Source organism: Gigantopelta aegis, chromosome 13, assembly GCF_016097555.1.
Source record: "Gigantopelta aegis isolate Gae_Host chromosome 13, Gae_host_genome, whole genome shotgun sequence".
NCBI classification, from domain to species: domain Eukaryota; kingdom Metazoa; phylum Mollusca; class Gastropoda; order Neomphalida; family Peltospiridae; genus Gigantopelta; species Gigantopelta aegis.
In genome coordinates, this window is record NC_054711.1 from 10,794,988 (window position 1) to 10,807,886 (window position 12,899).

Below are 12,899 nucleotides of genomic sequence, written 5' to 3' on the forward strand. Positions count from 1 at the left end.
GTCAACCGGTTTTGTATGTCGCTATTTTTGTGTACTGTCAAACCTGTTTTAGCTTCCCACGCGCGGATCCACGAATGTTTAATAGAGGAGACCCAAAACCCGTTGTAGTTTTTGAAACTAGAATTTAAAGGTCCTTGACAGATGGACGAGATAACTTTGCATTGTTGTGTTTTCTGTAATATATATTTTGGGGGTGGGGGACGGGGGCGGGCCCCTTGGGTCCCTGCCTGAATCCGCGCCTGCTTCCACCTGAAGTATGTATGAGGTCAAACATTTGTTCTCCCAAGTTTATCAGGGGCGGATTACAGGGGGTTTCCTAGTTGCACGGACCCCCCCCCCCCCGGCTAAAAACAAAACAAAATCAAACCCCACCACATAGATCTAAATTGGTGTCCACGTAAAAATTATAATTTCAAATTATAAACATTTAAATATTGTTTCGGAACCGCCCCCCCCCCCCCCCCCCCCCGCTTACCTAAAGCAAAATCCGCCCCTGTTTATCTAATATAGTGTAAACTGACCTGTATTATGCAAGCACCTATTTTAAAAGACCACCTTTTGGTACTCCGTTTGAATGCTGCTTAACACAGATTTAATTATATGTGTATGTATGTATATAATTTGCACTCCCCTGGATTTGCACTCACCAGTTCGAGTTTCAGAGAGTTCGAGTTTTCGAAATTAATATATAGGAGTTCACAAATTTGAAACTGCATTGCAGCTGGTTGCAGCATTGCAGCTGGTTTATTTCGCTTAATATTGTAAGAAACGTACGCTTCGCTACCTTCCTCTGAACTCTAATAACGATGCATCCCCAGTTCAAAGGCGAATTAATATATCAGTCACCTCACCTCACCCCATCTTATCCCACCCCACCCCAGCTGTTGGCATCTTCGACTTGTCGTACATTCATTTTGCGTATATTGTAAAAGTAAGTAAACAAAACAAAAACGATCACCCAGATGAATTTGAAATATATGCTTGGGCATAAAGGCTACATGTATTTATTGACAGAAAAAACAAAACAGAAAAGAAGGCATTTACATACATATATATAACTAACAAAATGTAACGTTGACGTATTTTACAGATGTCAAAACATGCGGAACGTAACTAACAAATAAAACACTGGATGCCGTATAACACTATAAGTACATTTGTTTTACACAAAATTATTTACGCTTCGCACCTCTACTCTCCAATCTGGCCACCCACCCTCCATTTTTGGGCCCTACGCAAGATTGCTTGGATGACAAGAAATCAGAACTTTTAAAAACCAATCTGGCAAACCCCACATTACCGGGTCCTTCCCCAGATTGCTGGATCATAACTAAATGATTGGTAATTAATAAACATTAACTGATATATAAAGAGAAAAGCTTAAGTTTGACACGATTCACGCCATTGAGAGCAAAGACAAACAGCGCTAACAATTATTACAAATGCTCTTTGAAGTTATCCAGACTGTGTCTGTAATTAGGTATTACGTAGCGAGGCTCTTCACCACGGACAAACACCGACTACCAAACACAGAATCATTTCTTTCCGCTTAGTCAGCGACCTATTATTCTGTATCACCCTAATCCTCGACAGCCATGACCACCCGAGACATGATTGACAATACATTCGTTTTCAAAATACTATCGGCAACAACAGTTTGATCAATCCACTCGCGTCGAGTTTTAGAGGTGCATACTCTATTAAATCTTTATGGCGGAGAGAGAGAGAGAGAAAGAGAGAGAGAGAGAGAGAGAGAGAGAGAGAGAGAGAGAGAGAGAGAGAGAGAGAGAGAGAGAGAGAGAGAGAGAGAGAGAGCAACGAATCAAGCGTATACTTTTGACGATCTCCGTTCATAGCGAACACACATGAGTTTTTTAAAAGTGCATTTGAGCTTGTATTTCATTTTTGTACATGATGTTATAATATGGTAACCAGAGACTGTAACTTTAAACTTTTAGACCTTCGTTCAAAATTTTATGTCGTAATTACCCTTATATATATATATATTATTAAATATTCCGATCCACTCTTCTTTCTCTTATTTATATTTGGACTGTCCTTCAAAAATGCTCCAAATTATATAAATATTCGGCCGAGCAGTCAATTTATTTTACTTTTGGCTTGTAAATGATTATTTTTAATTTTTAATTTTTTTTTTTTTTTTTTTTAATCCTACTAAGTTCTTTTACTAATTGCTATTTTCAAAATTCTGTTCATTTTGTAAGGTGATATATAACATCATACACGTATCATATGCCATATTGCTATCAAATATCTCCAGTGTGTTTATTTACTGGTTGAGGTGCTTTTTCTCTTTCTTCCTTCTTGTTCTCCTTCTTTTTCTTCTTGTATCTGGTTATATCTTTTGTCTCCTCCATCTTTGTCTTTGTTTGTATCTATCACTCGTCTGCCTCTCATTATCCTCTCTCTGTCTCGCTCTCTCCCCTCTCTCTCTCTCTCTCTCTCTCTCTCTCTCTCTCTCTCTCTCTCTCTCTCTCTCTCTCTCTCTCTCTCTCTCTCTCTCTCTCTCTCTCTCTCTCTCTCGCTGTCTCTGTCTTGATCAAATGCCTATATAACCGTATGTTAGACGCCGGACAACGCAGTGTCGTAAAGCAAATACTCGTTTTCGTCACAACACAGAGCCGGCAGCTCCTAGGCACATGCCTAATATTCATTACTTCATGAAGTCTTGCCCCAAATCAATTACTGCTGTGTCAATGTTTTAAAGTACAGTCAAGTATTTATAGAGCAATTGCAATTGCAGATCTAACTAGTAGTAATACGTGATATTGTTTTACTTGTGCAAATACTGATTTTGCTTCAAATTATTTAAAATCAGCAAGGTACCTTACAGGTTGAATTCACAATTGGGTATAATATGAAAGGTAACCGTGATGTTGTGCAAGAATGAAGCTTCGTAACAAAAACATTGTTTTATTCTGTTTTCTAATACATTAAATGCGCCATCCCAAATTAAGGAAAAAAAATTACGTTTTTATTTGTTCTACTCTAAACAAGAAGACATTTTAAAATCTGTCTCCTCTAACCCGCGCCAGATATTGTGCCCCCAACTTCAGATAGCGTTCTTACGAGCCGGCCTTAGGAGCGGGGGTTGAAGTGAGGGTGGTTGGAAGTTTCAGTCCTCTAAACGCCGAAGATGAGAAATACGCACTCTCATATCTACATACAAAAGATAGAAGTAACCCATGTGGGATACCAGTTTCGTTTACATTAAAAAAAAAAAAAAATTAAAAACAAAAACAAAATTAAAAAAGAAGAAACGAAACCCCAACAATATTATTACAACTTATTACTGTGCCTTCTATTTGTATTTCTATTTTGCAGGCGACTGTGAGACAGGGAAATATGGTTTGGACTGTAGCTACACCTGTCAATGTGACGGCGCCTACTGTCGTGACGACACAGGTTGTTTTGCTAGATATAGTATGCCAGAATGCCAGGATGGATGGTCTGGACGAAAATGCACATTAGGTAAAATATTTGTCGAGAGCGAATATTTATTTTTATTTAAATAACGAGAGGGAATATTTGCTTTTAAATAACGAGAGCGAATATTTGTTTCTATTTAAATAATGAGAGCGAATATGTTTGTTTCTTTGTTTGATTTTTTCGTGGTTTTTTTTTTTTTTTTTAAATAACAGAGCGAATATTTCACTAAGCTCAGCTACCAGCAGCTTGCACGCGAATAGAGTAGTGACGCCACAAGACGTAGAGTGCCATAAATATATGTGTATCGCAGCAGTATAGTTATGACAAATGCCACAAATATAGTCTGAAACAATACGATAACTAAGTACCTGTTTATTGTAAACTATGTATATTATTTAATAACGGTAAGGAGTACTAGACACCAGTTATACCACCTGGAGGGCAATATTTAAATTCCAGACTGTCATAAGCTTTGTGTGTTCAAAATGCTCAGTGGAACGTATGCCTTAATTTTGTTTATATATGTAATGCCCATAATAGCATTTGGTATTTTAGTGTTTTATAAATATAAACGATAAAACCGTATCTCTAGTATAAACAGATTTTATGGCTATACCATCACGGTTTTTTTTTTCGTCTTGAAACGAATTTTATATACAATTTTATATTGCAATTAGTTTCCGGCATATTTCGTAATTCACCCGAATCATTTCGTAGAGTAATCCCGAATGTTTTCAAATTCTTTTCAAATCACTGGCATGATTTTGCAAGTAAGGTTTTGATTGGTCGAATGAAAAGTCAACTGGACAGGAGCTCCAACGGGCTGTTGTTAGATCCACATGCAATAGTGGAGCTAATTTTAATTAGATTGCTCTAACCTGTAGAACGACAGCCACTCTCGAGATCCCTTACTTCAATTAAAAAACAGTGTCCACGTTAAAGTTCATACCATGGAAAAAACCAATTGATTACAGACCACAGCAGAATAAGTGCCGCTGAGATATCTCTACGGCATTGCAGGGGTTGAGCAGTACAATGCGATCCTTCCCGCGCCGCTTAAAAACGGTTTGCCACTCCCAGACTGGATTACTAACGCAAAACTAGCACAGGACATAGTTAACTGAAATAAATATAATCGCGAATCACTGTCAAAACAGTGATGATATCAGGTGTTCACGAAAACCGGCCTCGGTGGCGCAGTAGTGGTACCTGTTCCAACCCAGAGCGAGTTCTTAAGGGCTGAATGGGTAGGTGTAAAGGTAGTACTAAACCAAATAACTTCCGGCTGGGTCAAAGTGCGAGGCGCACCGAACTTTTGATAGAGAAGTGAACACCACAAGTCCTGTGATTGGTTATAAATGTGAGTGTGTTGGTTGTAAAAAATAATAGTTTCATCTGGGTAAAAAAAAATTGCAATTTTATTTCATCTAGTACCAATGTGTCAAGTAGCCTTGTGCTTGAAACATGTATGGGGTACCTGTAAAAAAAAGTACTCGAATTTTGTGCGAAACTAGGGTAGTCATAGACGCTACCCGTTATCTCAGAAACGAGCAGCTTGACCCCCATTTTTTTCTGATTCATTTTAAGTGTAAGGGGTGGTAGTATTTATATCCGTGGCGTTTATGTCGGTTGATACGTTGCAGGTAGGAGTTTTAGCCACATATGTTACTATTGTCGTCTATGGGATTTGATTTGGTAGTATACACCCTATAGCACATATTCAGTGCATAATAAAAAATATTATGATTTTGTCATTTTATTTAATTAAACTACACTGGTTGATAAATTAGTCATCACTCGATCATGCAAGTTCACAATGACCTTGACCTTGACAATAATCTCTGTACATGGCTCTGAATGGAGTTTGAATCAAAGTTAGCACTGAAGAAAAGTTGTGGCCTATAATTCATACTGTAAAGATTTCAATAATTTCTTTTTACATGGTATTTGACTTGCCATATACAACTGCTCTTAAATATGGTATTATATATAAGCAACCTCAACTAAGATTTTAATAGCAATTTATTTTTATATTAAAAATAGCATGTCCCAATAGTGGGTTAATGTATTTAGTTTCCATTAACATTGTTAATTTTTTATGTATGAAATTCTGAAAACTCAAATTTGTAAAGAAGTTGATTTTTATTGTCATTTTGACATATTTATAGGGTGCTAAGTTATATTTTAGACAAATTTGTAGTTTTATGCAAAATTTAAAGTAAATTTTAAGAAAAACTTTACCAAAAACATAATTAAATTTGTTGTCACTATTGTGCCTTCTGTTCTTATTTGTACATAACAATAAGGTTGTTAAACATATACTTAGATCTCCAGATAATTTTTTTTTTTTTAATGATCACTTAGTTAGCTCTCATGAAAAGCATTTTGAGTTTATACTAGATTCAGAACCAATTTTTTCAGATCTGATTATCTGCCTTGGATTAAGTTGATAATTTATTTTATTGTTAAAGTTGTATTACCTAATGTTACTAGCTAAAATAAAATGCTGGATTACAGATTGTAGGAATACATCTAATGTACATATTGTATTCATCCGGATTAGAAAATAATGCAAGAAAATAGATGTTCGGGTAATTTTGTCATTTAAAAATAGTTTTTTTCAGTAATTAATCAAAAATAAATGTGTTAAAGCTGCATGATTATTCCAGATATCACAACTATTAAAACCTCCTACTACAGTAGGCTATAAATAAAATATAGTCAGGAATATTGGTGGCTGCCAATAGTTTTGATGGTTCATTATGAAAATCAGCATGGCCGATGAATTTGAAATTCGCACACCTGGTAACTTGAAGACACCCACACCCAGCATACAGGATTTCCTCCCAACACTAATGTTCAGGACATTAAGTCATTACTTCATACAGGTACAGTCATGTTTGTGTTTCCTTCCTCAGACAGTGTATTGTTTTAATACTGATATTTCTTTGATGTGCCTGTTAAGGTCTTCATAATCTAGGGGTCAATCAAGTGCATGTGTTTTAATGGAATTCTTTAAAGGGGTAGAGGTACTCTGACTATCTTTGTTGTCTCTACATATATACCTGAGTACACACACCCAACTGAAAGTAAAATATCTTCAGGAGTTTTATTTTAAAACATTTTTGTTTTAATATGACATATTGCATTTGTACAAAACTATATGCAATATATATGCTTTTTGAGGTGTACATTATATTAGGTTGCACTGTAGAAAACAACAGTTTCAGTGAGGTTGTCAGTTATGTCAGAATACACCAGATCCTGGTTGTCATAAAGACACATAGCTGGACACTTTTTGAAAAATGTATGTTATCAGTATAGGTAGTACTAAACCAAATAACTTCCGGCTGGGTCAAAGTGCGAGGTGCACCGAACTTTTGATAGAGAAGTGAACACCACAAGTCCTGTGATTGGTTATAAATGTGAGTGTGTTGGTTGTAAAAAATAATAGTTTCATCTGGGTAAAAACAAATTGCAATTTTATTTCATCTAGTACCAATGTGTCAAGTAGCCTTGTGCTTGAAACATGTATGGGGTACCTGTAAAAAAAAGTACTCGAATTTTGTGCGAAACTAGGGTAGTCATAGACGCTACCCGTTATCTCAGAAACGAACAGCTTGACCCCCATTTTTTTCTGATTCATTTTAAGTGTAAGGGGTGGTAGTATTTATATCCGTGGCGTTTATGTCGGTTGATACGTTGCAGGTAGGAGTTTTAGCCACATATGTTACTATTGTCGTCTATGGGATTTGATGTAGTAGTATACACCCTATAGCCACTACACCCTCTTCTCCCTCACTTACAACTAACAACTAACCCACTGTCCTGGACAGACAGCTCAGATAGCTGAGGTGTGTGTGCTCAGGACAGCGTGCTTGTACCTTAATTGGATATAAGTAAGAAAATAAGCTGAAATCAATCAATCAATCGCGAAAGTGGAGCATATCCTGCCCGACTGTGGCACACGTCATGAATACTGTTATTATCCGTTATACGCGTATAACGAGCCAGCGTTAAGAGAAACAATACGCTATACAGTGAAACATAAATATAGGTCATAGATGTAAGTCTTTGTTTCATAAAATTTCCTAATAATAATAATAATAATAATATATATATATATATATATATATATATACTCATATACGCATATGCGAGATATTCATGGAAATCTCTTTAATACCAAGTGGCATGATTTCGTGAGTATTGACATGAGTATGTGACAATGTTTCTGCTATGGACTGACGGCAGTGGGGGCGTTTTCGTCACCAAACAGCGTCGCATGAGGGCGCTGAAATCAGTACCTTGTGTCGCCACCGGCAGCAGCAATCACTGCGCGACATCTCCTTGGCAAAGACTGAAGGAGTCTCAATCAGTTGCGGAAGCGTCTGAGACTCCGGGTCACGCTGGCGTACACGTCTGTCCAGTTCGTCCCATAGATGTTCAATGGTGTTGAGATCTGGCGATCTTGATGGCCATGACACTCCCTCCACCGAATCTGTCAACTTGGGCGACGCAGTTGTTGGCAAAACGTTCATTGCGGTGTCTGTAAACACGTTGTCGTCCATCACGTCGCTGTAGAAAGAAACGTGACTCGTCGCTGAACCATACTCGCCGCCAGTTTCCCAAGTTCCACTCCTGTACATTTTGCACCAGCGAACACGTAAATATCGATGTTGACGTAGCAGGACGTGGCCAACATACGGTCTCCTAGCCCGTAAACCAGCTTCTCGAAGTCCGTTCCGAATGGTTTGTGCAGACACCTTTCTCAAACCAGGTATGCGTCGTTGCTGCGGCAGTTCGGTGATGCAAGTACAGAACCCAGATGTAGCGATCTTGTGCTGCAGTTGTTATGCGAGGTCTTCCACTTCGGGCCGTCTTCAGCTGACTGAAACTGCTGGTGCCTGTCCCAGAGACGTAAAATGGTGCTCTGATGGACGATTATGTGGCGTGCGACTGCTGACTGCGATTCACCTAACTGGAGGCGGCCTATTGCAATGTTTCGATTCGGCAGGCTTAGTCTTGGCATCTTGTAACTCGACTACGTCAAAATAGAAATGAGGCATCATTGCGAGCATAGCAGCTTTCAATTCCCATCACTACCCCACTCTTTTCCCCTCGTTTCACGTGCATTTGCCAAAATATGACTATTTCACTCCGATTTCCTGCAATTGTCGCACAACGTGCCTTAAATTTGTTTTAGGGTGCATTTGAGCATGTTGTCCCATTCAAGGAACATTAACAAACATGGTCATTCAGCAACATTGTACAAAAAAACTATATTTTGTAAATCAAACACATTTCTTCTTTCCCTATCACTTATTCACCTATGTATTTTTTATTGGACAATATATATATATATATATATATATATATATATATATATATATATATATATATATATATATATATATATATATTACCTTTATGTTTCAGCGAAATCTATCTGAAAAGATTGTAGAGATGTTGAGTGAGGATGAGATGGATTCTGTCGCAAAGGTAATACTCAACTAACATTTTCTGATGGAACTTCGATCTGACAAAAGATTGTTTTTAATCTTTTCGCCACAGTATTTTCCAAACTGGTAGCAAGTTTTACACTGGTGTGTTTTTGTTTTTGTTTTGTTTGTTTTGTTTTATTTAAATAAGATTTAAAGTTTTATGTCTCAACAAGGACTAGCTGGATGCTGGTAATGGTTACGATTATTATGAGTTGCAGAATATCCGTTCTTCCTGAATAGTAATATGTACATTTTTATCGGGTAACAGATGGACATTTGTTATTGACATTCAGTTTGCACCAACTTATCAATGGTTGCTTAAATTTATAATGTGGTATGTTACTTGATTTTACAGTCATGGAAGGTACTTGATTAATTAGCTATCTATTTCAATAGGTTAATCACTAGCAGTACTCCAACCTTAAAGGTTGTAGGTCGAAGTTGCAATAATGACGGTTCCCGCAAAAAATATTTATTAATTTTCGCCTTGAAACAAAGTTTATACCCTCAGCTATATGCGTATAAAAATTACAACCAAATAATTCCATTTACTAGTAAAAAATAACAGAAAATCTTGAAAATGTGTCACACAGTTAACTAGTGATGTCATTGTTTTATGCATACACATTCAACACACTAAGTTTTGCATAGAATTCTTTACAGTTAGCTGACAAAAGAAACAAAGATGGTGGCCATGCTGTATTTATCAAAACATTATTCGGGAACCTCTTGTCCTTCAGTACCAGGCGTTTTAAAATTATTATTCTGGATTTAATTATAGAAATATTATGCATGTAGTTGTTTATTACAAATAAAATAAATGTTAAAATGGCGAAATATTGATGTTTCAACTTTGACATAGGACCTTTAAACCAAAACTGCTTGAGCCAACAAGATCACGTGGTCATGCAAGACAGAGGATGTTTCATGTTTTTTGTCAAATATGATTTATATCTCATCAAGTGAAGTTTGCAATCATGTCTCACGAGTCGCGCTTGCATGACGAGTGTGATATGATAGCAAACTTCACGAGATGAGATATAAATGATATTTGACAAAAAACAAGAAATTTTCTATTTATTATATATTAGTGAAGATAACACTTTGTACAGTGACGATAACACATTTTAGAATGAAATAGTGAAATTTTTACTCTAAAATGTGTTATCGTCACTCGGTGACTGGTAACACTTTTATTTCACTGATATCTTAAGATATTTCATTAAATGTTATATTGTAATAAATTTCGTACTCAAGTATGAAACGAAATCATGCCACTTGAAATTTTACCCGGGTCCAGCTACCCCTTTTCAGTTGTAGACTTGACATACCACGTCTAAATACTAGTATCAGACAGACTACATAACAATGGAACAGATTATATATTTATTCAAGGGGGTCAACACAGAAAACAGTCCTCAACATTTCACAATACGAAGACAGTTGACATTTAAATTTTAATAGTTATTTACAAATAAATCTAAGTTCCCTTTTAATTAACACCTCCCCATCACAACGTTCACAATACTAAATGAGATTGAGATATCTGCTAGCTCTTCTCAAAACACGGAAAAACAACTCCCTATTATAGTCTAACGGCACCATTTTCGTTAGCTCCGTTTTGCTAATTCGGAAAGCGTTTTCTTCAACAAGTCAAACCCCGAATCCTACTTCCTATTATAGTCCTAACGGCACCCTTTTCGTTAGCTCCGTTTTGCTAATTCGGAAAGCAGATTCCTTAACACGCTTCCCTAGACGGATAAACTCCCAACCCACTCAAAATGTGCTAGCGTCATCGTTGGGAAAGGAATTTCCTTTAGCCAAATACAACCATTTAATTAATTAATCTCTTCCCCACCCATAATAATATTTAAATACGTTCTAATGATTTGGAAGCAAGCACAAATTCAATCAAAAAAAACATCCTACAGAACAAAACAAGACTTACTTGTTTGAAACCCAAAAACCAAGTAAAGGATAATGCCTCGGCCCGATCTGCACGGACTTTCATAACCCTTAAACCAGATTGGCCAGATAATAACGAAGCCCGTAACCTACCGACAACCCCCGAGTAATTTTCCACCACAATATAAATTAGACTGGTCTCATACCATACTTTATAACATGCACAACGTAACGTTCCTGGCATTCCCTTATTAGTAAGGTTAATATTAGAGATTAATATAATTAATAAGAAGAAGAATAACAAGAAGAACCAAATAAAAATAATAACCGAGGAAATATGAAATGATAGATCGACAGAAAATCGGTATAAAATGATTTCTAACAGTAGGTCACAGTGACCTAGTAATAGTATGCGACACAACGCCATCCCACGTTGTTCCTACATGTGAGATTGATGGTCCTGTATGCATCTGTATGCAAGATATGGTCCAGACAAGGATTCACTATTATGTGTAGTTGATCGTGCAAAGTAGGTCACAGTGGCCTAGTAATAGTACGTGACACACGGCCATCCCAAGTTGTTAGTACATGTGAGGTTTGATGGTTCTGTATGCATCTGTCTGCAAGATATGTTCCAGACAAGAATTTATTGTTGTGTGTAGTAGACCGTGAAATGTAGGTCGCAGTGACCTACTAATGGTAAGGGAAACACAGCCATCCCAAGTTGTTCCTACATGTGAGGTTTGATGGTCCTGTATGCATCTGTATCCAAGATATGGTTTAGACAAGGTTGTACTGTTATGTGCAGTAAACCATGAAAAGTAGGTCACAGTAACCTAGTAATAGTAGGCGACACACCGCCATCTCAAGTTGTTCCTACATGTATGATATGATGGTCCTGTATGCATCTATAAGCAAAATATGGGAAAACGTTGGACCTCATCCCATAATACGACCCATAGATGGGCGTAAAACAATTGATACGTTTATGGGGTTTATATACTATGTGCACAATTATATGACGAGGTCGCTTTATGCTAAGTACCAGTTTCAAAAATTAAGAAGTCAATTTAAAAAATTTAATTACCTTTCCTTTGCATTACATTTTCGATTCATCTGTCTCACAGCAGCTTATAATATTAAAACAACATTTCTATTTAGATTGTGCCTAACGCATGCTTACGTGTATATAATTAACATCAAATTGTGTCATAATGCCGTTGATGGGACTTGAACAAATGACATTGATTCGCCCGCAGTTCCCACACCACTATGATAACCATTCAGCCACCGAGACATTCTTTAAAAAGCTCTGGTAACGGACGATAGGCCTACAAACCAAAGGGACATCCCATAACATATAGGAATTTGTGGGCAAATCTGGAATCTGACAAGTAATTGAATGTATATATGAATGAATATATATTGTATGTATGTCTGGTTTGACTAGTACATATGTAGATATTGACGCATGGGCACAGATGATAACAATAATTTTTGGCCTCACAAATTCTTTCATGCATTGCGGGGACTCGATCCTATGGCACAGATTCGCCCCACAGATTCGCCCACAGTATTCGTGGGTACTAAACCAAATAACTTCCGGCTGGGTTAAAGTTCGAGGTGCACCCAACTTTTGATAGAAAAGTGAACACCACAAGTCCTGTGATTGGTTATACATGTGAGTGTGTTGGTTGTAAAAAATAATAGTTTCATCTGGGTAAAAAAAAAATGCAATTTTATTTAATCTAGTACCAATGTGTTAAGTAGCCTTGTATGGGGTACCTGTAAAAAAAAGTACTCAAATTTTGTGCGGAACTAGGATAGTCATAGACGCTACCCGTTATCTCAGTAACGAGCAGCTTGACCCCCATTTTTTCTGAATCACTTTAATTGTGAGGGGTGGTAGTATTTATATCCGTGGCGTTTATGTCGATTGATACGCTGCAGGTAGGAGTTTTAGCCACATATGTTACTATTGTCGTCTATGGGATTTGATTTGGTAGTATACACCCTATAGCACATATTCAGTGCATAATA

The 12,899-nt window shown here is 37.0% G+C and overlaps 1 protein-coding gene across 1 annotated transcript in view; it reads left to right on the plus strand.

Moving 5' to 3' along the window:
- Window positions 1–2,878: 2,878 nt before the first annotated feature.
- The window catches only part of LOC121387118 (multiple epidermal growth factor-like domains protein 10), a 40,750-nt gene continuing 30,729 nt past the window's right edge, over window positions 2,879–12,899 (plus strand). The window contains exons 1-2 of the mRNA XM_041518142.1: window positions 2,879–2,885; window positions 3,346–3,426. Coding sequence (XP_041374076.1) covers window positions 2,879–2,885; window positions 3,346–3,426 — 88 coding nt within the window. The remainder of the gene's footprint in view (window positions 2,886–3,345; window positions 3,427–12,899) is intronic.